Here is a 25,971-nt window from a genome sequence, read left to right as displayed (position 1 = left end):
TTTAGTGGTGCTGATTTGACAGTTGTCTTGTTTGAGTTGTTTTGAGGGTTTTGCTTGCAAAGGGATGGGTTTTTTGTGAACAGTTACGTTTAACTTAATTGAATATAAAGTACTGTTTAAATCATTCTATTTGTGGATAAGCCGATTAAACCTTAAAATACAAGAAAATTGAGAACTTCAGCAAATTCAACTTTAATTTGCCTTGCATCGAATGACCGTTTCCCCACCAAATTAGTCACTAAACCTTTGCTGATCGGTTTCACATTGTTATCAATAAAAATTCTTCATACTTTCGCTACAATGAACGATGAAATTGATAGAGCAATAGACGCGTCATCAATCTGTCTCTGCCATCCTCGACCTCCAGCTACTAACAACCCGTACTTAGTGCACAACAAAACGCTGGGGCTAATTTGAAGGCCAAAGCTCCCAAACCGACCGCTCCAAATACCTTCAGTTTTCCAGTTGTTGTTCGGAACTCGGAACTTCGGTTTCGGTTCAGTTCAAATCAAATCGGTTTAAGTGAAATTTATTGGCCTCGTAAAACCTGGAACGAAAGCTCACGACTGGCGGTTGAATGCGGTACACTCGGTTTTTTTATAGGTTTGTTTTTATTTTCTAATAAAATTTCACCCCCAATCCCGAGGTGGAGAGTGGTTAAGAAGCGACGGTGAACCATACCTTTTGCCATTGCTGCTTGCCCAGTGAACGCAGCACGAAGTAAGTACGAACGTTTGGCAAGGATTAGGACGGCCCCAAGCGAAGTAGGACGGTAAAATGGGCAAAAATCAAACAGAAGATTAAGTTACAAATGCAAATCAAAGGCTGGTTGAGTCAATGAAAGTTTGCTTTACATTACACCTACATTTACATTGCCCGGAAATGCCCGGCATTCAGGGAGTTTCAATCGGTTCGATTGCTCCTTTTCACGGGTCCGGTTTTGGGGCTTTAATTAAAGCCGTGGTTGCTTTTTTTGCATTAATTAAGAGGGTACGGGAACGTGCTGGTGGTCTTTTTGTTGTAATGATTTTCCCTACGGAAAATTTGTATTCAAGAAATGTAAAAAAAAAATTGAAACGAAAAGTTGAAATATTGAAGTTCTGTTAGTTTATTTGTGTCACAATAAATTCATATTAATTTAAGCACAATGCATGCTGTAATAACAATCCCAAACGCACACCCTTTTGCAATCCGATTCCGCGTAGTGAAATGAAAATTCTTCACCCAAGAATCGAAGAATATTAAATTTTCCATTCCATCACCGTACGCGCATCATTCAAGCCATAATCCCATCAGCGACTTTCCCAAAAAGATATGGAAAAGTTGAACGAAGGAGCGCGGAAAAAGCAAAACAAAAACATATGCTTTAACAGAAGCAACGGTGCGACCCATGCTGATCGTGCTCGTCCTACTAGCATGAATGATAAAGAGAAGGTACAAAAGGGAAGCCAACACACACAAAAAACAGTGCTGCAATCCTTTAAACACTCACCAGTTGAACATGCCCTCGGGGGGAGCATTTTTAGAATAAAAAAGATACTCACCCAGATTGGCATGTCGGTTTGGGGGAGAAAGAATAAAAAAAAAAACACTCGACTACTAGCGAAAAAATCAACCAAGAATGAATATCCGAGGTGGAAAGATGAAAAATTAGGTTAAACCCCGTTCGAAGGACATCGACAGATGACACAGCGCGGTGTGCCTGTGTGCGCCTCCGTTCACTGTCGTTAGTAACTTTCCGATGGCAAGAATGGTCACGGTGACGGGTTACGGTCGCCTTGTTGCGATGGTCGCGCTCGTTGAAAGTTGGCAAAATACCAAAAAAAAAGGTTTAAATAAAATGAACACAGGAAAGTTAACTCGCGCTGAGGGAGGAAATGTCATAACGGTAGAAAATTGGATAAATGCTCTCAAAATTGAACTTTACAGCGGTACGCCGTCACGATCCGGAAAAAACGAGAAAAAGTTGGACGAAACTTCCCAAAATATGACCCAAAAGATTTGGGCTTTCACCCAGTATGGTGCTTGCAAAGGACGTAATTTTTACATGTTGCTACATATGAACCTTGCCTCAGCGGTAAGCCCCCCATGGCATATGATAAATTAACCTCACTGAAGCAACTTTGAATGTCAGGTCGACCATCGCAGCAAATGGTCAACAGGAACGCTAATGGTGCTCTCCATCACACCACCGTAACGGGCGTGTGATGAAATATGCAACGACATCCAGTGTACAGCGTGAAGGAATATAAGTGGGTGTAAAAACGGTGGAACATTGATTGCACCACAAACCGGCGCTGGTCGTCACGGATTACAAATCGATTGCAGGTGCTGAAGTCTCGCTTTCCTGACCCCAACTGTTGACAGACAAAGCGGCCAAGCGATTGATTGAACATTCTTCATACGGTATCTAACGGTGTGTGGGTCTAGTTTGTGGTTAACCACACACATCATCACCTAGCACTGCACTGACTACGTGGGAAATCAACAAGTGACGTTTCAAAGTCATCGTCTCCTTTCCGGCAGACACACACACACACACACACACCCACGAGGGACAGGATTCTGCTCCAACATCCTCGGGGATCGAAGCGAACCGGCTTTGCAACTCCAAAAAGGTGTCCCAATCCCGTTGAGTGGACGCTGAGATGGAGGGATGGAGGTCGGTTCCTGTGGTCGTTGTATTGAATCGGAGCGGTTTTCCGAACATCCGGACGGAAAGTTAGGCGTTGATGGAAATTGTTGGACTGTGGTCTGCTCTGTCTATGGTGCCCCGGCACCCTCGGACCCGTGTTTGAATGGATGTCAAACTGTCAGCTGCAACAATATTGGGCATTATTGGTTAACCGGCAACGGGTGGTCGGACCTGTAGTGCGTCGGACCTGTGCGTTGGAAGTTGTTAGTCGAGGACTAACTTCGTTCTACCCGAACTCCAAACCGGTGGCGTGTGTCCATAACGAGCTTCTGAATGACCGCATTGTATAAAGGGAAATTTGAGGGGCGATATCTACAAATCGGCCTAGAATCTTGGTTAAAAGATGACACTTTAAAAGACAACTTAAAGCAAGGAAAATCCATTCTCTCGTCTCGTGTCTTGAACTATCTTTAACTGCACAAGAGCATGGCAGATTCGTTTTGGTTGGGTAATTGATTCTAATGCCTTCTTTAAGACTCTACTTTCCAACTACCCATTAACTTTGTCGGGACGATAAAGCATCTACATTCAAGGGCTAGCTGCCCGGCTCATCCGGAAGCCGTTCAAGCAGAACCAGAACGTAACAGAAAGTGACGTGCAAAGACACACCTGAACCACACACTCTAACACACACACATTTCTTCCTGACTGACCGTGAACAAATCTCGAACTGTGTTAGCTTCGAAAACTTTGTTTCGAACGTACTTCTTCTTCTTTTTCCTCCTTAATTTCCTCTCTCTACGTCCATTTGCCCGGCCAGCCAATATCGTAACGATGTAAAGGCACGTGAACATTGTTCGGTGTGGTGGACATTCAAGGACATATTCATGCAATTTTCAGCTTTCCTACGGTAGAAGCGGTGCGTTCCGGTTTTGGCTTTCAACCGAGAATGGGATTGTCCGGAAGCATAATATTCCAGCCCTCCAACAGGCTAAAGGCATCCCGTCGCACCAACTTCAAGGGAGGGTGCATTTCTGGGCGCATCGTTCTTTTTGTTCTTTGTAAAAGATATTTAGAGCATCGAAGAGCGCTGGTCGAAAAGGGGAGGGTAAAAACTTTTCTTAAAGCCAACATTTAAAACCCCTTTTCCTGTAGTAAGCCATAGAGATGACTACGGTTGGATTATGCGGGGAAAGTATTCAGCGTTGATGTATCCATTTTCTTTTTGTCTTCCGAACCACATTCTTTTGTGTGGTGCAGTAGTAAAACTGCTACGCGATATTGTTAGTAAATTGATACAACTTTTGAGGTGCTTCAGAGAGTACGCCGTACAGGCGGCGAACACTATGGAAAATGCTTCATTTTTACTACATAAAATGGTTCCCGTGAAGAAGCTTCTTTTTATTGCATTTTACGATGAAGGAGGAATTTCATAACAAAGACATCGGTCGTTTGGAAATGCTTAAATCGAGCGACACAGTAATGGATGACTTCTAAGCTCGGTCAAGAATTTCGCCCTTCATCATGCTACTTCTGAAGACTCGCCAAGGCCGGCAGTAGTACAGATGAATTGATAATCGACGTAGCGCCGAAGGAAGTTGGTCGGAGTCATCGCTAACCCGGTTATCCGGAATCTTTGCTAACGACACTGGTTAGAAGTATATACGATGCAACCGTAAAAAGCAGTACCGGTTTTATGAATATTGCCTAGCGATGTAACAATGGCAGTTGTGAATGGTACAGTGTACAGCAGTGGTTTTAAAAAGTGGTCACGTTGAAATATGCATTATTCAGATTCTTTGAAAGATTTTGGAGATGCTTGAATACACAGTTACTTCTGGAGACTTTATGACATGTATTTGAAGTCATAAAACTGCTCTAGATTTGCTTATAAATGAAGTCATTGTTTCTGTTTTTATATTTACGCTCATAACCTACAAAACTTTCATGTTTTAAGGAAATTAAAAATAGTAATTTTTGCTTCAAAATAATTAAAGACCATGTTTGTGAAGGTTTTTTCACCAGTGGCATATACTATTTATTTAACAAGCTGCTAATTAAACGCCATCGCCCCAAAACCGTAATTTCCTTCGTGCTTTTTGTCCTGCGGTCGCTTTGCTCGGTGCAGCATCATCCCCCAAAAGGATCTTTTTACATTTTATGGGAAAACTTCGATACAGCATTAGACACCCACCCACATAACAGAGCCATCAGCAATCGTTATCTTTTATCTGTCTCATACACTTGCATTCATTTCCTTCGCGGTTTTATCCTTCGCAACCGAGAAGTGTCATTTCCCCTAGCCAGTGTTGGTTGCTTTCTTCGCGCCGTGTTGTTAATTTTGTTCGCGCTGCTTTTTAAATGACTTTCATTTTAACTGCGAACGAAATCGTCCATTTTGGTCCGAAGGTATTAGCGGAGTTCGCCACGACACAGGAGTATGATTTGTGACCGGATGTTGGACCTTTTTGGATGGGTGGGAGAAATGATCTAGGAGCAATCAAGTAAATTAAGTGGCTCAGTTTTATCTGGCTGGTCTAGGTTTTAGTATACATGAATTTGTATAATATGGAGCCACTGCTGGGGGATTCGAAAAGGACATTTCCGTGACATTGGCTGTATCTTAAGTGATGAAGATGCTTTATGATAATGATCTCTTTGTGCGTTTCGTCATTCTCAAACTGTTGCTATGTACATTTATTGCAGACTAATGTATCACTGTAAAACGTTTCTAGAAATAATGAAATAATGTTCTGAAAAATGCTCTTTCTACCCAACCTACCAAAGCCAATGGTTACATTGTGTTCAATACAAACAAGAAAAGACAGCATGAATAAAATGTCCCATTTCATCTACCGATCTTCTGCCCAGTACATCCTCAGCACAATATCCGGTTCAATCTAAACAATCCAAACCCATCCGTTTGTTTAATCGTGGTAATGAAAATTCATCCCTCCGGCATGGCCCACCCGGCTGGGTATCGGCTAATGTTTGTTTGATATTTTTAGCCACTTGGTATTTTGGGTAGTTTGCTACAAGTGCTTTTGTTTGTCAGAAAGCGGTCGTTTAGCATGTGTGTGGCGAACGCAAGGCGCGCTGTGGACTAAAAACCGTTTCGCTTCGGTTACTGTCAAACGTACCGCAGCTGGCGGCGGTTCGTTTTGCGTTTCGATCACCCATTAAACGCTTGATAACAACACAAATATTTCCCCATCATTAACGGGATTCCAATCTGGGTGACGCGTGGTGCTCTTTATTCCTTCTTCGCGAGCTACGCGTCTACCGACGCTAGCAGTTCGGCGATCGAACAAAACGCTGTCAGTGTGTGTGTGTCAGCACACTCGCATCACCACCATTGGCGGGTGAGTGAGAGAATTAGCTCTCATCAAACAGTGCTGCAACAAAACAAACGGTTTTAGGCCGCCGGGGATCTTTGATTGCTGCGAAGTACCATGCCACCCCGAAGGGCAACCGATGGATGGTTTGTGGAGTTCAGTTTCCCATGAAGATGCTAGCTAGGGAGGGGAGCATTGGGGATAATGTTTACTCTGTCCATGCACACTAGACGACACGTGCTTGTGCTGATTGTGTTGACATCGTTACAAACTAACCAGGGAAGCCGTAGGTGTCGTCTGCCTTCGTTCGTGTTCAATAACAGAAGAGCAGCTGTGTGTTGAGCGAAAATGGGGCGGGAAGCTCTTGACAGGACACTAATAGTGCCAAGTGCATAGCGAAGGTGTTCTTTATGGTGGTGCTTACCTCACACTGGAGCCTAATGTAGTTAATGAACTGGACAAAAGCGTTTTATTTTACTTTTACGATGTTGATTTTGATGCTATCATCGACACGTGCTGTGTAGCAGAACGCTTAATGCCATCTTGTTAGCTATCTAGATGATGATAGTATCGCGATAATTACACTGAACGCCTTGAAATCTCTGGTTGGCAGAGCAGGATAAAAATTTATTTTTAATTTCGCAACGCCTCTGCTAGCCTACAGGCACGGTCTTCAACACAACAAACGCTACGCCCCTGGTCCAGGATGCGTAGGATGTACACGAAACGCTCACTGTAATAGCCTCCCATCGTTATTTGAATGCCACCTGGTGATAGGGCGTTTCCTGGGAAAATGGTGGTAAATTTTCCACCATCGCTCACCAACGCTTGCCAACGCTCTGCGGCAAATTGGAGGCGTTAATTGAGGGTTAATTTTTATCGAGCATCTGTAATCTGTTCGAAGAGTGTGAATTGATTGACCATTGATGGATGGTTCCGGGAAATGGAGAGTGATGATGCCAGCACGCAGTAGCTCGGAAGAAGGTACAGCCTCATGCTTTGGTTAATCTTGATTGCGAAGCTTCCAAGTTGCTTCAATGCAGTAGCAGTTAGCTGCTTTACATTTTGTAATGAAAGGGTGGCTTTTTATAGCAGGACAACAACAGGAAGCTTTGGAAAACCTGGACTTCATCTCTGCTGTTTGAGCCGCAGCTCAGGTGCAAGTTATTCTGAACTTCCATCATTTCTTGGAACGTTTTCAGAAAGCCTCATTCACCGGTTCAGGAAAATCAATTGATCCTACACAAAAGATGCTGACGCAAAGGCGTGTCACGTGCTGGTTATTACGCCAGTGGATCACAGAAATGCCGCATTCTTTGAAAGATTACAGCTTTGGAATCGGTTATTTGGAATCATTGCATTTCATTACTGTGCTGTTGGAAGTTATGACAAACTGTTGGTAACAACAAGTAAATTAAAGAGGTGATATACTCAACGAAGCACCGCATAGCTGCACTTCATTAATAACATTATACAGGTGTAAAATCACATTAAAACCCCTACAGCATCGACACAGGCAGACACCACATGAATTAAAATATTAAACTTTCCATGAAAACATCCATCAGGCATCATAAACGTCGACTCTCCGGCAACATTCCTCGTGCTTTGGCACAGCTCAACACAGATTATGCTTTTATTCACACACAAAGCCGGGGGAACCTTTTACCTATTGACCCCCATGGCGGTGTGCCGCATCGGGGAACAAGCCGCCAGTTTTATTGACATTATCGACACGCTTTTATGCTCGTATCAAAACATCAAAGAAAAACAATGATGCTTTCTGTGGTGTATGGCAATGTTAAATAATGGCGTGATGAATGGGTATGGTGTGGGCCACGTGTGTGCCGTTGTTTGAGAGGTGCATTTAATTGATTTTAAATGTGGCTGGTTGACTTTAGTACTTAACATGAAAGATCAATAAATAAGGTTGCATAATGAAGAGAGCCGATCATTATCCTACATTGTAGGAATGCACAGACGGCTTTATATTACAATTTTGCAAATTTTGTAATGAGTGCTTTCGATACGATATCGATGCAGGTTGTGCTGCAATATATTTCAATTTCACTCAGTGCTTTCAAACCACTTCATCACGCGGTACACGATTGGAAATTGGAATTGAAATTCCACCTGCAGGTTAGAATGCATAATTCATGCAACATTGTTGGACGCCTAGGGGCGCCCTATTTTACAACGCACCAATCTAACTCCGTATCATTGACCTCAATCTACTTGACAATTATAACTGCTGGTCACGCATTTAACTAATCCAATGTATTTCTCATTATTTCAGGTGGTCTGTGAAAGTGCTGCATTTTGATTACGCTTGCCCAGCCTGCCTGCAAGTAACGCGTCGTCTAGTCTCCTTCGGTGAGGCAAACGAAGGACCTGTGTTAGTAGGTCGTCGCCAATACTGGACATGAGTGCTAATCGACTGCCGTCATCGGCATCGATTCAGCAGTAGTTCCCATTTCCGGTATTTGTGTGTGTGTGTGTTTAGACATTGTTTTCCCAACCACAAGAGGTACAGAAAATCAACACATCCTTTCTCGGCGTGCAAGTGAGTTTGAATTCGTCGGTTGGGCAGAAGATGATGTCCCAGCATCTTAATTCGATGCTGGAGCACCTCAAGATGGGTTCATTGATGAGCAAGAATAGCTCGAGCGGTAAGCAGCCGCAACAGCAGCAGCCGTCGCAGCAGCAGCCGCCGCAACAGGTTGTACCATCGTCGTCCGCCAACGGGACCATTCCCGCCGGTGCGAATGGCGCCCCCAATGGTAGCTGTGCGAACAACAACGTGCACTGCAACCATCACAGCAGCCCGGGGGCAACCCACCACAATAACAACAACAATACGAGCAGCGTCAACCACAACAACAACAACAACTGCCAGAACGGTGGACCGCTCGTGGCGAGTGGTAAGGTGTCCGCTGGTGGTGGTGGTGGTGGTGATACGCAGACCGTGCTGGTAACGGAGCGGCGCGAAGTGGCCGAAGGTCGCGAAAGCAGCAAGGGCAACCACGTTGGCGAGGAACGGCGCGGCTACGATATGTCACGGAAGCGGTGCAGCATATCGGTGCAGCAGCACGGCACGGACGGGACGGTGGTGCGGACCAACTACCGGGAGCTGTCGCCGGCTTCGCTGCGTATTCATCGCAAATCATCGCACGACATCCGCAACACGCTGCTCGGACCGGACGGGGAGGTGCTGCATCTGCACGACCCGTCCGGTAAGGGTGGCGATGGGATCGCCAAGATGCCGGCCGTCGTCAAACCGATCAAGCTGAAGAGCCTTATCACCAAGGCGGAATCGTACGATACGATGCACGGCAAGGCGACCGATGTAAGTAGCAAGTATAGTGTGTAGGATGTTTGTTAATATTTATTGGAGAGCGGGAAGCCTTTACTGTATTCAGGACTTTCCAAGAAATTACGAAATAGTCTAGGGTTTTATGCATCAATTATTCTTATAAATCTAGATGATGGTTCTGTTACTAAAAAGTCATGCTTCACTGAATGCGACACTAAGTTGTTCTTCCATCAGCAAACGCCTGGAGCCATTTAACGCGTCTACCATCATATCATCGTCAAAGGATTACGTCTTCCCTTTCATTACACACGGAAGTTACATCGGGAGATCAACCTTCCACGTCCCACTGTGCATATTTTTTCATTTAACGACTTTGCGTAAAAGCTTGCACAAAGCAAACAACAGTGTCGTGGCATTTTTGTGCTATTTTCCTTCTCCTTCCGTTGACAAACAGGCCACCTTTACCAACTTCTACCCAAGGCTCTAGGTTGCTGGCAAAACATATCCTGCCAGCTGGCAATGGTGTGTTTGTGTGTCTGTGCACACATGCAACAATTGTGGTATTGTTGATGAAAATTTATTATTTGCCCGATGAGCTTCCTCGCCCGGTTCGCATCGGTCACTGAGTCCTGACACGAATGGTGGATTTTCCGCTATCGCCTGATCGTTAGCAGCTGTTCTGTGCACGATTCTGTTGACGTTCTTAACCCTTTACCGACGACTTCACGTCTTCTACCTCCTCAGCTGAACGGGGAAGTTCAGCCACACATAATCCCTCGCATCGTGCAGTGCTTTCACCACGTCTAGCGAAATTCTCTCGCATCGATCGAAACCGGTACGATGCGATGACGTAGAGTTTCACTGCTTATCTTCATCTGCGGCACAAACACATCAAGCGTAAGCGCATGGTCTAGGAATGGATGGACGGTACGGGAGGCAAAAGTGCTACCAAACAGCAGAAAAAGTCCTTCGCCATCCTTCCGGTAATGTAGCGATAATCGTTTCCGACACAAATATGCCCCGCGCCCACTACTGTTCGCATTAACGCTGCACGGATGGCGAGCTGTTGGACGTGTTGGAAGTGGCGTTCGAAGAAGTGTTGATGAGGCGGCGTTGTGTACGTGTGTGTGTGTGTGGTTTGTTGTGTCGTTTCCCACGATGAAAGAGTTTAAAGTCCACGACTGGGAGATCTGACCTCCGGCACAGCACCCTAATCACTGGCAGTTCGCTTTAAATCAACAACAAATGAGCTGCGGACGAGAGAGCGAGGACGTTTAATTTAAATATTTTAACTTCATGGATCATCCAACAGGTGGTTTTGAAGCTGTGCCGTAAAATCTCAACCTTTTTGCTAACTTTAATGCTGACATGCCGGGGCCGGGATTAGTGCAAAAGTTCCACGAAAACTTTACTTTGAAGATGGTGAGCATCCGACCACTCCTGCCGTACTCAAAATTCATCATGTCTTTTTTGATGTTCTTCATTTAAGTTCTATTTCCTTAATGAGAAAAAGTACTCGGAGTAGGAGTAGTGCTCCGATGAGAGTGGAATTTGGGCGATGAAAAACAACGCCGATGACAGACCGAGCTGCTGCCGAGGGTGTGCCCAAGATAACATGAGTTGCATTTTAACTTTCGTTGACATCGGTGGGCAAAAGTTTTTCGCGCGTCTTTGGGAGCTTCCGTCGAATGCTCCTTTTGCCGTTCGCCATGAGTGGAGAAATATGTTTTTTTGTGTGTGTGTGTGTGGGAAACTTGCTTTCCACATCCTTTCCGAGAGGCCATCGTTAAGTTTTTCGACGACCACGACGAAGCCTCTCCACTGACGACGATGATGGCGGTGGTATTCAGCCTTTTTTTTTATTATTTGTAAGGTGTTTTTCTCGCTTTTTTAATTACTTTTTATGATCGTGTAGGTCAGTCGTGTTCCATTGGAGCTACTTGGGTAGAAACCCCCGATGGAACTGAATGCACTCAGCGGGATTCGTTTGTTTGTGTCCTCGTTGACACCTCTTTTCTGTGCGATGAGTGATTGGAAAAGGGAGAAAGTAAATGGTAAACGACAATGTGGGTCTTGGAATGGGAAAAGAGGGATAAAAATGAGCAGTCTTCATTAATAAATTGCTTGTAGCAAAGGCTCTTGTGGATATAATGGTTTAAGGTGAAGTGAATATAAAAAAAAACATTGGGAATTTCTGGAGCTGCATTTCTTAACAGCAGTAAATAAAATAGGAAAATAAGCATTCACTGCTCGGACTGTTTCAGTAAGCAGCTTGTAAATACTTTCCTTCCCAATTCTCCGCGCTAACGATGTAACTAACAGCTCCGTAACGCACCACAATGTCCTGATGCACTCCTTATTGTTTGCGCGTATTGCATGGTGTGGCAACATTATTTCCCATTTTTCCTCTACATTACCTACCCACCTACATTGTGGCAGCATGTAGAGCGGTAAATAATAACCCCCTTAAAGAGTAGCGACAGTTATGCACTCTCATCGTCAACCGACTCAACTGCGGCCGAAGGTGAAGATGTCTATAAAAATGATGCTTGCGGCTTGCGGTTGGGCCAGTCACCAGTCAGGCAGCTCAATTTATATCGTCCACACGGTGTGCTCCTTTTCTTCGCCGCAGTACCATTTAAAGCTGTCGGGGTTGGTTTATTGCCACGCCGGGTGGGTGGAACCATCAGTGCTGAAGTCTTTGTCCCCTTGAGCCGCGCGCAACCGAGTGGTGTGTCCCGGTGCAAAGGACCACAAATGAATGGTAAGTGACTGTACTTGTCGCCATTCACAAGAGAGCGTCGGAGCGAGCGTACGCGGGAAGGAAGGAAGTTTCCCGGCCGCACCTGATGTGAAGAATCGCCCTGCGAATCGCGCCTGGGAAGGAGACACCTAAGCACACCTTTTGTGACACACGTCGTCGTACCGGGCAGCAAAAAAGCAGTTCCCTTAAGCTTGGGGGGGAAAAAGGGCAACTGACACGGGCCTAGCTGATAGGTGGCTGACGCTGCTCGTTTTACCGGCGGCGTAAACTTGCCCTGCCGCTTTGAACGATGTTTGCCGTGGGTTGATATGGTTGGCCGTTCCCTTAACCGGCTCCTCCGTGTCATAAACGGGCGTAATCAGTTTCTTTTTTCAAGCGTTTCGATGATACGTAGAGACGGACGTGTACCTGGTGGATGGTGGAACAAAAGTGCAGAGGGTGGGCCTTGTCTGGCGTCACTTACACGATCCTGCTCCTGTGATGTAATGTGAGATGAATGCTAATTTCATGCTGGAATGGAAAATTTACAAAAATTGTGAAGGCTATGTTTTGGCATTGTAGAAGTATTTGAGGGTTGAAAATCAGGTTTACAAGCTTGTCTGCGAGGAAATTCAGCCTAACTAACGTGCAATACATAGGCAACCCTTATAGTGTACGCGTACGTCAAGGTTGAGTGAATAACTAAACAACCTAAATTTAGAATTTCATAATGCTCCTATCTTTCAGTTTAAAGACATCCATAAAGACCACTGCTTCTTCAGTACGTTAGGAGATCTCTTGTTCAAAATTTAAGAGCCAACGTCCAGCCCGGTTGTATACATATTCCATATAAATTCCTGGAAGGTATGGTCTAGCTAACCCCTCGATCGGATTTAATTAAAGCCGACATCGGTCGAAAGAGTTGGGTGCGCGCTCCTTTGTAACCTCCACAGCACGATAGTATTGATTTAAGGATATTGTCAATTTATAAGAACCAGTGAGCTTCTTCACTCAAACGTATCCTTACCTCCTCTCCTCCTTACCTCCTAAGGGCTCTTATTTGCTATCCACTTTTCCACGGAAGCATTTTTCATCTTCCAATATGGCAATACACTCGCCTAAATATGTCATCCGTAGTATCCTTTTGAAGTTGGAAGTTTGTGCTTAAAATAATGGCAGGCATCTTCAAGGGATATTATCTCCAAAGGGCTCTCTACATGGACATAGAGAGAGAGAGAGAGAGAGAGAGAGAGAGAGAGAGAGAGAGAGAGAGAGAGAGAGAGAGAGAGAGAGAGAGAGAGAGAGAGAGACTGAGTGTGGAAGTTTTTGAAAACTCTACTTCATCAATCTAACGGCTAAGACTATACGCCGTTCGCAATCGGCATATGGGAATATGGTATCGTTTATGGCATAGGGACTAAGTTTATCTGCCCATCCAGAAATCGATGGCAATCGATAGTACCCCGATGCGTTGAAGCCGTAAGAAACTGAGACCCCCAAAGGATCGTTATAGTTTAGTAAGTGATTTTATTACTTCCTTTCCCTATCGCCAGCAACACACATCTTGCAGATAAAGTTGCCCATCGCAGTTGCTTTGCCGATAATAAATGAAGCAATCGATCGAATAAAGGCTCTGCCATGATGCTTTCTATTCTGGTTTGGCATCGATTTATGCGAGTAACTTTATTACCAATTATGGCTTTCCTCCCTCTTCCCCTTTCCTATATCCGTTCAATACTTCATTCATAATCGCTCACAAGATCTGTCCGATATAGTTTCCAAAGTCCATCGCATCGCACGGTGTCTGGAAATGTCTGTCTGCCTGTTCGATGCAGAAAGGGAAAACCTAATGCCACAATCGATTGCCGTCGGCTTTCGAGGCATGCAAAATCTCTTCCAGTTGGGCGATGGAAGAGTTGCTCTGACCTACTGCCCGGTTACGCCAATCAATCAGATTAATGATTACCAATTGGATGAGTGGGACGAGCCACCAAACGATCGAGCGAGCGATGTGGAAATGATATTTTCCGAACGATTATATTGATTCCCACAAGAAGTATGCCAACGAGTGGGAAAAATGTGTTCTGGCTCGCTTACGGTGAAAGCAATTACTGCACGAATGCTGCCTGTATTATAGCTGCCTGAGCATGGTTTAAAATTAAATTAAATGCACGCCCAAGGAAGGAAGCAAACGCTTCAATTGTCCAGCTATTCGAGATTCATTTTGCTCCAGAACAATGCAACGAGAAATTCTTGCCCTTCTGGAGATGCTTTATTTACAATTTCTCTACAGTCTTTATTGTGTTTGAAGATGAAGTCATCCCAGGTGCTCTAGGCATTGGAGCCTCCGTATTAAATGGCTCATCTGCAACCAGCTCCACACTAGCCACGGAAGGGCAGGGATCACACTTATTATTGCAATCCAGTCACGGATGCTGGTTTCAGTTGCCAACGTCTTTATCAGAAACGGTGTCAGAGACCGGTACTCACCTATCCCCTCCAGGGACGTCTTAATCTGCTATTGGAGCGTTCCTTTTTCCTTTCTTTTGTCTATGCTTGCTTGCTACCCTCCGCAGTGTTCTGTTTACTTTCCTGCCGTGCATTGGAATGCTTACGTTAAGCTTTACTCCATTGAAGGATTATAGCGTAGTAGGAGTCCATGAAGCCCCGGGTCGAAAAGTCCAGGAGGATGCTAAAGATCTGTGAAGAAAGATTACTGCTTTGAAGCAACCGTTCGTAAAGTAGCGCAAACGGATGACGGATGACTGTAGCACTTCTGCTTCTATTAGTTTGTTTACGTGTCAAATCAGGTTGGACACGTTAGATTAGACCATTTTTCACACCGTAGCCGTGGTTCACTCGTGATCTTTGTGTGCGTGTGGGTGTAACGGTGACCCTGCTGGATAGCAGCGCAAGTGTTGGCAATCTTCCTTCAGGGACCGGAAGGTCAATGAAAGTATACTTAGCAGTAGCTCCCGGCAAAACGGGGAGTGTTGATGGAATCGGTAAAATGGCTCCATTTTTCCACGCTCAGAAGTTCCTCGTTCACAAGATGCTGGGCGCCAGTGGAGCAGCGTGTTGTAAGAGAAGAAATTTACTTTTATCTACCCGTTGATGCCATTTGCTTCCGCTATCGATAATCTACCATTCCGTGCTGGCGCAGATACGTACCGAGGACGTACGCTCGCTGAAACTCAAAAGCAAACGACGAGAACAGGAGAACATGGTTGAAACGGTTGGGAAACGGGGAAAGAAAAATTATTATTATTGTCACTTCGCTTTACGTTTCGTTGTCGCCCTGCACATACTTTACACCAGAGAAAACTCAACTCTTTCAACTCGCCGAAAGGAAAAGCTTGTGCGAATTGTCTTTTGCTTGTGCGCGTCAGCTTTGAATGGTGCGGAAAGCGTGATACCGCTTCTTGTTTTACATTTCTTTATTGAAGCGCGCGAAATTGCCTGTGCAGTGTGCGCTAGCAAGAATAAGTTCTGACGTTGATCTGTTTAAAAGAAGCTCTCGCTATCGCCGGCAGCTGATGCTTGGTTTTTGATCTTCGCGCAGCGCCTTGGCGAAGACAAATTTTCTTTCAGCTCCAAGCGATTATCGTGATTTCATGCGATACGAAATCAAAGAGGAGAGAGTAAAATTGGCTTGGGAACATTGTAAGAAAGGAATGGTAGAATGGGTCGGCTGGAATACCTTTAAACGAGCGTGCCTGAATGCTTGTCACTGGCTGGCTGACTGACGGGTAATAAATTGGATCAAATCAGTTACCTCTTGTTGGTGTCCAATTTGTACGTAGTTTATCTTGGGTTAATTTTAGAATACCGGTAGGAAACGAAGAAGATGGATGGATTTGTATTTATCGAATGGTAGCAATAGCTGTTTAAAAGACAAACCGCCTAAAGGTATGCAATGTTCAGTACAACGCTATACTTTTGAAAGTGTTCCAGTTTCCTAGTTGGTGTATTTATGAATTTGGAAAAATTAGGGCAAATTTTAACCATATTCTACTGAAAATACTTTACCTATTTACGATATATTTTCCTGTGCGCTTCCCACGTAGTAGACATATTGTCTAAAAATAATTTGTTTTCCTGTCGGCTGTTGGATTAAACACCCCAAGAGTATCATTCTATCGTTTTCCTATTATTTTTACATTACAAGCTAACAAAACAGGCAGAAACAAAAGTAGCAACAGCGAGAACCTTTTGTATGTGCCAGCTCAACTTCCTCGTTGGCAAAGGCTTTACACTACTTTTTGAAAAATTGAAAACAATCCTTCTACCTTACCACAGACATTGTCCCTTTTCTGCTTTGCTAGCTTATTACTTGATCGTGACGGTGGTTTTCATCCTTTGCCTTTCCTTCTCTTTTTGGAAAAGAAAACGGAACAGCAACAAGGGAACAGAAAACACCCACACTTCACCCCGAACAGAAAACACGCTTGCTTTATTCAATCGTGTGGCTCGGAAGGCGTCTTCCCGCAAAAGCTCCCGCAAGATTTAAGGCGTAAACCTTGTGAATGTAAGCTACGCTGGTTGTGAGAAGATTTTTAGCCTTTTTACCCATCGTTCGAGAAAGAAAAAAATGACAGAACGGAACAAGCACTTCTCGTACGTAAAGTGGATGAAAAGTGACTGGAATTTAATGAGATTGTACTTAGGCAATTACCATACGCACTTTGCCGTCTCGCAGGCGATCCACCTTCCCTTACTGGTAGATGCTTAAGGAGATTTGTAATCATTTCGTGCACTTCCAACTGCGCACACACACACACATACACATACACCGCCCAGCCCACGCAGGGATTTGTTTGACTTTGTGGAAAAGCGTACCGTGTGGCCGTGAAAGGAAGAGCAGTGTTTTTCTCCCCACATCCACCGTGGAACTGCTCGGTGTAATTCAATTATTTTCCCATGCCACGGTTACTCAATTTGTGTGGTGGAAACGCTTATGTTAATTGGAGAATTTACATGTGCCGCTCGATGGAATGCCGAATGAGCCGCGTACACAAGCCGGCAGAGATCGTGGCAAAGGAATCACTTGACGGTGATTCGGTCTTCATTGCCACTTTTCCATGTATTTGAACGCGCGATTGAAAAGCTTTGATGCTGAACGAGCGCAACGAGTCAAAAGCGTCTCAATTGTGCTGCTCTGAGAAAGAAAAGGCGACTATGGATCCTTTAAAGCGTGCTGTTGTTTTAATGATCACTTTGAAATCGTTCAATAAATTTAAAATGCATTCAATAAAACATTACAGATTTGTGACTGCTTGCTGTTGGCATGAATAAACATCGTAGGATCTGTGGGTTCCTGTCAAAGTAACACGTGTTTGAACAAAAAGAACAAGGATGTACCATTTACAATGGTTTAGGGAATTGAATAAGTTTCTTAAGTTAATGTCATTTGGAAAGCTCACAATCAGTATGACTTGCACAATGACTTCAAATGAACATGAGCGTATGTGGAAAAGTGTCGGGGAGGCGCTAGACGCCCATATTCTAGCCCCATAGAATGATAAGACAAACCCAAACAAAAGCAAACGATCGGTCCCTAGTCCCCTTTTGTCAAGTGATTTTCAAGTGTGTATTTTCTGTAGCATTATCCCTAAATGTTATACACCCCATGCTGTACCCGCTTCCGAAATTGGTTCCTTTTTCTTGGACCAGAATTTCAATCGCAAACTTTACGCCATCTAATCCGCACGGTGGTACGAAAAACTTTGCTCACACGTGTTCTGATGATGCTCACACAAAGCAGTGGCAGCTGATACTCCTGCTGTTGATGCTGCTGCTGCTTCTGCTTGTTGTACCATTGCAGCCCTGAGCATGACTTGAGTCTTAAGTAGCTATCTCTTGTCCACTTTAAGTTTACCGAGCCACTAAACGCTGCCTTTAAGGGTGAGTTGGTGGTTTGGATGGGGTTTGGATGCAGCGGACGATGGTGAAGAGCATTTGCGTTGCATATGAGGTGATCAAATATTCATCATGAGCTGGTCTCATTATTTCGTTCCCGTGAGGGTTACTATCTCAGGGTGAAGGTTTACTAACGACACAAACACGCCAAACAAAAACCTACAGCCGAAAGGCGCTGTGCGCTTGTCAATGGTTTAATATTTAAAGGCAAGTGCTTGATGTGGTTGTTTGGGGCTACTAAACTGTTTGTTTTATAAGGATTCATAAGGTCAGATTCTAGATAATGTTAAAACATCTTATAACAAGAAGATTGCAACTTAAAGGTAGATTTAACCTTTTTACACAAATGCGCCTCGCAGCACCCGGAAATTGTTTCACAATTCAATTCCCTATTCTTGCTAAATGTTTTCCGTGTTATTTTTTCATCCTTTTCATCGTTTAACTTCCTAGAAAGAGGATTTTTATTGTTGGCATTGAATCCTGTGCGGTTGCGGTTTACGAATTTGCATGTAACCCACGACCTTTCTCACTTTAAGCGCCGCTGTAGCATATCCTGCCTCAACAAAAGGCAAGCGAAGCTCGAAAAGCGGTAAAGCTACTAGCGAGAAATTAGATTGCTTCGGTTAGATAAAACCAAACGGCAAACGATTCCGTCGTGTCTCTTCTAAAAAAACTACATAAATAAAAGGCAAACACGTGGCAAGACAATCGTGCTTTCAATCGATTTTACTTCAAATGGTGTAGCAAAATGCAAAAATTAAACGCAGCAAAGGGAAGTCATTTTCTGTGGGAGTTGTACGGGGTACAACGGTAGAAAGCCTGCTCAAATTTCACTTTTTGAAGCGAGTTTCGCAACGCAAACGACTTCTAAATCATTTTCCGGGGGCAGTAGCAAAATGATGGTTTTTCATTACCTTCGATTGTGGCTTTCGGTGAAGCATTAGGGGGAGAAAGTGCAAGAAATTGCTCCCTAATTCAGTGAAATGAAAATTTCATTTCATCCACGGGAAAGGGGATGATGCTCGAGAAGACGGGAGGAGCCGTCTATTATTTTATCTTTATTCGCAAATCGAAACCAAACGTCTAGTCGAACGGAAGGACACGGCCTAGCGCCGGTCTCTGCCGTTGGTGCCGGTAGACAGTCAATTTAAAGCAAGAAAACTGAAAAAACCATGAAAGATGATGTTTGACTTTTTGCTACAGAGTGATATGTGAGAGAGAAAACAAAGAGAGAGAGAGAGAGAGAGAGAGAGAGAGAGAGAGAGAGAGAGAGAGAGAGAGAGAGAGAGAGAGAGAGATTCCGATGCCTGTGATAGAACTTCCCGCAGAGTATGGTTTTAATTCTGTTAAAGATGGTTTAATATCATTGGAATTCTTCGAAACGATCGTCCAACATCCTCCCCGCGATGGGGAGAAGAATGTTTGCCCTTGCCGTACCGGTTGTGGTGAAAGTTGAGGTAAAAAGTATCACGGTAATTGCTACATCGTGGCCGAAGTCGAGGTCCTTTGTTTCGATGGGAATTTTTGCGCTTTAGCGCTATGCCTATCGATTCTTGGGCGCAATTAGTATTCTGCTGTGCTATTTCCAGAAGGATTATATGAATTGTGGTTGTGGAATTTTGTTGCGACAAGCCTTGTTAACTTATGTTCGATACTTTTGGGGCTAAGGGTATTTGGAAGTATTGTAATGAATATTCAAGGGAATTTGTTTCGAAGAAGGTTGGCAGAAGGTTGAAATGGTTTACCATGCATTAGAAGTTATTCGTATGCTTTGTTGTGATGTATTCAGCAGTATTATTAAAGCAGTAAACCTTAACATAAGCAGCATAGATCTATTTTTTACTTTATCGAATGCTATGTGACTGATATTTTAATTAATTTATCAAACGAAACGTTCTTAAAAGTTGTTGTCAGCCTTCCTGTTCTCAATCCTTTCCTGACTGTTGAGGCGCGTCCGCTTTACTTCAACCGTCATTGGAGTTGCTTTCAAATGCTAATCAACTTTACACTTCGCACCGGAGGAAATATTATTCATTTCGCTCCAGTCAACAGTGCTGAAGTGGTTTCACTGCCGAGTATTTTATTCATGAACGACCCCAGTACAGTGAAGCGCAAAAGTGCTGGAACCTGATCTTTAGCAACAGGTCAAGTTTGAACTTTTCCAAGACGGCAGAAAGGGTAAAGTGAGTGTGGCGAGTGTTCGGGGAGGAGGGAAAGGAATTAAAATGCAACCTATAAAACAGAATCAACAATATTGTGCTGTGATGACAGGAAGATTCCTCTTAAGCGATGAGTTGTCGCCCGTTCCGGTTGCTCGAAGTTGGTCCAGGTTCTAGCTGAACAATTTATTCAACTTAAGCGTGATCGTGAAGCGATGGAAATGGAACGAATGAAACGCTTTTTCCGTCTTGCTCGGGAAAGTCTAGAATTTCTTACTCTCTCGGAGTGTTTTTGCTCATATTTCTTAGCAGCTTGTGTGCTTTGCTTGCTTAAAAGGGTCAAAGAGGATCTGAGCTAGGCACAAACTAAAAGAAAGTTGCCAAAACTTCCCAGACTAACCCAAAAGTATGTGAAATGTTTACGCAAAAGACTAAGTGAAATAATAATGTACAGCAGATGTATCCTTTTTGGAGAGTGCCTGATTAAAGGGGAAATAATTCTTCTCCTAAAGAATCATTTGAACTAAAATGAGTTAGATTACCGATCTTTAGTGATCTTTGCCGAATCTCATACTAAATCCTAAAAGTTTATTTGCCTTTAGCAGTGTAACGCTTTTATCTTTATATTTTTGTCCATTATCAGCAAATTAACCTCATTCAAACATTGAGTTCACCTCTCTTTCCCTTAAGCGAAATGCAAGTATTTCATCAGAATCGTATCAAAAGCTTCCTTGGAGCCTGGTGTAAAATCCATACCGCTCCAGAAACCGTCGACATAGCAATTCTCTCTCCATTGACACCGAAGTTTGTTCCAGTTTAGAATTGCAACGATTGCAACGTTAGCAGTCGTAAACTATCCGTTAATGCACTTGGAATAAGTTTCTTTCACAACTTGCTTGTCTCTGCCCCACAGCCACACTGAGTGTAGAATGTAAAACATAAATCCACATCATAAACTGGATGAAATGAATCGAAGAAAGTGAACTTGTGGTTCGGCAAGGAAGATGCCAGTTGCATCCTGTGGTGTGACAGTGTGAATGATACCAAAGGTAAAAGTAATTTACACTTCAATTTAAAGTTAACCCAGCTGGGATATGATCGGCCACAAGAACTTTCTGTTGTACGGGATTTCTCTTGTGCTCGATTCAGGTATCATCACTTAAAAGGTTCGTTGTGCTGGAGGTAAAAATGCAGATGCTTAATTGCGTAAGAATTATTCTTCAGGGACAGTATTCTATAATTTGGTGTGAGTATTTCATTGTGTGCCATTTATTGGTTGATAAAATGATTAAGATAATGTAATTTGTAAAGGGTCATTCAATAATGAACTTTGTATGTGTGTATCTTCAGCTATCAGAATCTTTCTTTTATCACTTTAATTGCCTTTTTATATAACCTAGAATCGATTGAGGCAGGTGATAGAAAATATCATAAGCAATTTTGTAGCGAGAGAGCAAGAGGGCAGTAGAAATGATACAAACTCCACCAAAAACACGATTACAAAAAGGAAACCCATAATAAAATCTGGTCAGACCTTCTCTTACAAGGTGCTTAAACGCAAATTTATGATCAATTCAAACGAGCACACCAGCGTGCCGGGAACCAGAAACAAGTGGACCTAACGCCACGAGGCAACCACCGCATTTTATCGTCTACGACATTAAACATAATGTTTATCTTCCCTTGACCAGTGTCCCTTCACCAGTGTTTTCGTGTATGTGTGCGGGGCCAGTTTTCCTCTCGCTCCGCACAGCAAGGCAGGTTAAAGCGTGAAGCTTTGACCCTCGCACAGTCCTTAGGGAGGAAACGTTTCGAAGGGCAGAGCGGCACCCACACTTCTTCCCTTAGGGGAGGGCATAGTAAAAGCGATAAAAAATATGCTCCCGCAAATGGAAAGTTTACGAGCGCAAATGAGCTTGCCCATTTGCTCATCATTAATAAATTATCGCACGCCCTACGGCTACTCCCGGTGTTGGTGCGGGTGCGATGAGATGGTTGCCAGTGAGGGATGTGTTCCTTCTACAGTACGATGAACCTTGGAAGCATGTACGTGTAACCAACAATGTTAAAGTCGTTCCTTAGTGGGAGTTTTTTTTTTGCAATTGAACCTTACAAATCTTTTTACGCGAGATTTCATTGACCTCCATTGCGTAGAGGTAAGCGTTTAATGAAATGATGCCAAGAAGTAAAAAAAAGGACAGTGACGTATTGCGCGTTTTGTTCTTCCCTTTTGAGGACGACGCAGTAATTTCCCACGGGGTAGCGACGCTACTTTCTCGCCCTGATTCTGCGTGAGGCAATGCCACTCTTTTCTACGGTCTTTCATAGCTTCTCCGCTACTAGCCGTCGTCAGTCAGTCAAAGCGTGACGAAATGGTTACGCCCGAGCACTGGATAATAAATATTTTATTTCCAATCATTTCTCAATTAAGCCGGCTTGACTGTGATTTGATGACAGCCGCATCAGATGGGCAAGTACTTTTGCCGGATCGGAAGCGGTGGCAGATTGGGCTTTAAGAATCGTTACCATCAACATCGTGGGTTTAACGGGAGGGGAATGAAGCGAATCTTAAATCTGTTAACGTTGAACCCCAGGGGGCAATTGTCATGTTGAATTGATATAAAACTGAAACGAGGAATTTACGATGAAACAAGAGGATAAAATGATGCAATGAAATGCATATTGCATAGATTGGGGCGAAGTTTTTCGTCGGAACGCCTAGAGTTATGCAAAAATTAGGCATTTACAATTCTTTGTGATTAAAAAAACTGGCTAAACATTTTCTTTACACTTCGATAATTCTAAATAATTACTATATAATTACTATAAAAAAACTATATATAAAACACAAAAAACGGAATACCCCAAACACGCTAGTGACGATCTAATCTGGCTTTATAGAGTCAAAGCCACGTTGACGTACTCTTGCATCATCCCGTGCAACGGCACCGGTAGGCAAACATTCGCCCACCACGGTTCCTACCGCTTGTCGGCTATTTGTATATTCAAAACAATTTTCGCACAAAATGCGTGCCCACGTGCGGTGTTTGCCCGGTGCGGCGAGCTGCGTTATAGTCCGGACACTCCGGGTTTCGCACTTTTCGGCTGCCGAAGACTTCTTCGCCGAACCGGAACAATGTTTATGCTAATGTTTTCAACGTGCAGCCCGGGTTTAGCCCGCGCTGAAGCGTCAGAATGTGTGTAAACGGTGGCAGACATGCCTTGTCTGAATGTTTCCCACGAGCGCGGTTAATGTGTGTGTGTATGTGTGTAGAGTTTTAGAATATCTACCATTTCTACGACCGAGTCCGAGGGACGGCACAGAACACACTGTGGGCCAGATTATGTGGCAAAGAATACATGTGAGAATGTAAACAGACCGAAATAAAAACCGCTTCCCAGGGATGATGACGTCGGCCCAAAATCGGGCGCTTTTGCACCTGTTTCTCGCCTTAGTGCTGGAGGAACTGGCCTTTTGGGAGGTAATATTCTACGCTCGGTATGGTGGATATGGGGCGCTCTACAGCGCTTTGCATATCATTTTAGAACCGTTGGCTGTCGGGTGTTTTTTTTTCGGCTAAGGATCTCAGTTAATTCCAGCACCAGCTGCAAGGCAAGACACCGTCTGCCAGCCAACCGGCAGCCTGGCAGGATGGAAATAACAATAAATGAAATGAAAATTGTCATTGTTATTGGTAAGCGTGGGGTGGGGTGGGACACACGCGTGGGAGCGTTCATTTTTTTTCTTTTTCGTTCTGCAACGTTTTCCCATTTCCCTTTAGCGCGACGCCAGGTTGACCCGAGCAAGTAATATCCGGTGACCAGCTGTAACGGGCACGGGGAGCGAAACGCAAATTGAAATTATGCCCGAGAGTATTTGAACGGTTTACTTTCGTGCCTTTTATTACCCAATGCCGAGTGCTGGAATGCTTGAGTGGAAACGTTCGAGGAATTTGGCGGGACTTATAAAAAATCATTTCTTCATCCCCCTATTCGACAGTCGCATTGAGCAGCAAAAATGTTTTCACATTTATTGTGTCGATTTGAGAATAAAGAAGTGTGCTCGTTCGTTCGCTTGCGGTAAACCGTTACAAAGGAGGAAAATTAAAATCGGGGATATTTTTTTTTGGCGGAAACGGATATGGCAGCGGAAGTGAATGCTTGTGTGTTCAATACAGCAGGAAATGCAGATGTTAGAAATAGAAGAGGTCGTTAGGATTGTTGAGTTTTTGAAGAACGGTTTTTTAAAGAATTTTAAAATTTTGATTGAAACAGGAAGATCATTTTAAATGAGCCTGTATATTTCATTTTAATCATAAAATGTACACAGTCCCACTTCAAACTCAACTAAAGCTATGCCCTTTTAAAGTATTGCTTCACATATACACACACTTTAATCCTGCTCTGCAAAAATCACGAAAAAGCTTTGCCAAACCCACGCATTATTCCGCTCACTTTGCATTTCCCGCCGCTTTACAACAGTTGATTAAAATGCAGCAAAACAAATCCGCAAACCACCAGGACCAGGAGCATTTAGCTGCGAAAGAAAAAGCGACCCCTTGCACGAGTGTTTGTAAACACTTGCCAGCAAGAAAGAGATTCAAATGCGACTTCATTTCGCTTTCCAACGGAATGCCACAATATGCACAATTCCACTGTTGATCTGCATGCGGGTTGTTGGCTTCTGTTTCTGTTCAGGCTGAATGCAAGACCAAGAGAACGATAATTCATGTACACAAAAACTCAACCAGAGCTCGTGCGAGCAGCAGTGTGAGACCATATGTGCAAGCCAACGTCAGTGGAAGCACCGGCAGCGATTTGACATGTCGCTGAATTTAATATTTCTCATAATTCAACCAGCCGGCCTGCATGCCGTACGTACGCCAGCAAAAAGCTCGCTGTAAATTACTTCTCCACTCAAAGCCAGCGAACGGCTCAATTTTTCATCTCGAGAAGCTCCGGAGAGACTCCGGAGCGGCTCTAATTCCTCGGATCGTGTCCAACCCGCATCGCACCACGCGTTGCCATGCCACGTGCCCTTGTGTGTGTGTGCCTGTAAAATCCCTTCGGACTGTGTTGGCTGTACCGGTTTTTAATATCTGATTCTTCTCCCCGTTCCTTTATTTGCAGGTGATGCCGTGCTCGCGGGAAGTGTGCATGGGAAGCGTGATGACACCGCACCTCGTCGGTACGGAAGCGCGCAAATCGGAAATAGTGCAGCAGCATGCGAAGGACTTTCTCGATCAGTACTATTCATCTATCCGACGGTACGTACCGGGCTTATTCGATTTGCTTCACCGTAGAGCTGTAACCGGAAAAGTCGTTAAAGTCGTTCGATGAAACGTTGTGCGCCTAAAGATAGGCTAGACGCATTACATTATCGCACTAAGCGTGTGGAGCGGAACCAACAGTTTTCCCCTTTTTGTTTCGGTTTGCAAACGGCCTCAGCATCAATCATGCATATTCCGTGTTGGGTAGCGTAATTCAATTGTATCTTCCCTCCTGTCAGAAAAATATTTGCCTTCCAATCTGTTTTTTTCCTATACACCACGCTCACCTACCTGGTGAAGGTGCTACTGTGCTTGAGCCCGCATCGAACGAAACGAATGCTGCGTTAGGCATTTTTGTTTTAGAGGAGTACCACCTTCACCTTGCAGTTTTGCCTGCCCCTTTCCATTCGGTGTGGCGTTCGTTCCGTTCCATATCCCTGCACGATGGTGAAACGATGTGCTCACCTTAAGTGTTACGTTCAGCCTCGTTCTGCTTATTCGGCATCGTGCCTGTGAGTAAGAGTGAGCCTCGCACGTGAATGATATGATAAACATTCACGCTCACACTTATACATAGCTTGGAGCGTTCGCAAAAAG

General features: G+C 44.0%; 1 protein-coding gene across 4 annotated transcripts in view; it reads left to right on the top strand.

Annotated features, from left to right (window-relative positions):
• The window catches only part of LOC121596225 (nitric oxide synthase), an 83,036-nt gene that overhangs the window by 23,742 nt on the left and 33,323 nt on the right, over nucleotides 1-25,971 (top strand). For all 4 annotated transcript variants that reach the window (XM_041920991.1, XM_041920988.1, XM_041920989.1 and 1 more), the window contains exons 3-4: nucleotides 8,267-9,316; nucleotides 25,235-25,371. In XM_041920991.1, the coding sequence (XP_041776925.1) occupies nucleotides 8,564-9,316; nucleotides 25,235-25,371 (890 nt within the window). In that variant the 5' untranslated portion in view covers nucleotides 8,267-8,563. The remainder of the gene's footprint in view (nucleotides 1-8,266; nucleotides 9,317-25,234; nucleotides 25,372-25,971) is intronic.

Source organism: Anopheles merus, chromosome 3R, assembly GCF_017562075.2.
Source record: "Anopheles merus strain MAF chromosome 3R, AmerM5.1, whole genome shotgun sequence".
In the NCBI taxonomy this organism is placed as follows: Eukaryota; Metazoa; Arthropoda; class Insecta; order Diptera; family Culicidae; genus Anopheles; species Anopheles merus.
This window is presented reverse-complemented; position numbering and strand designations above follow the sequence as displayed.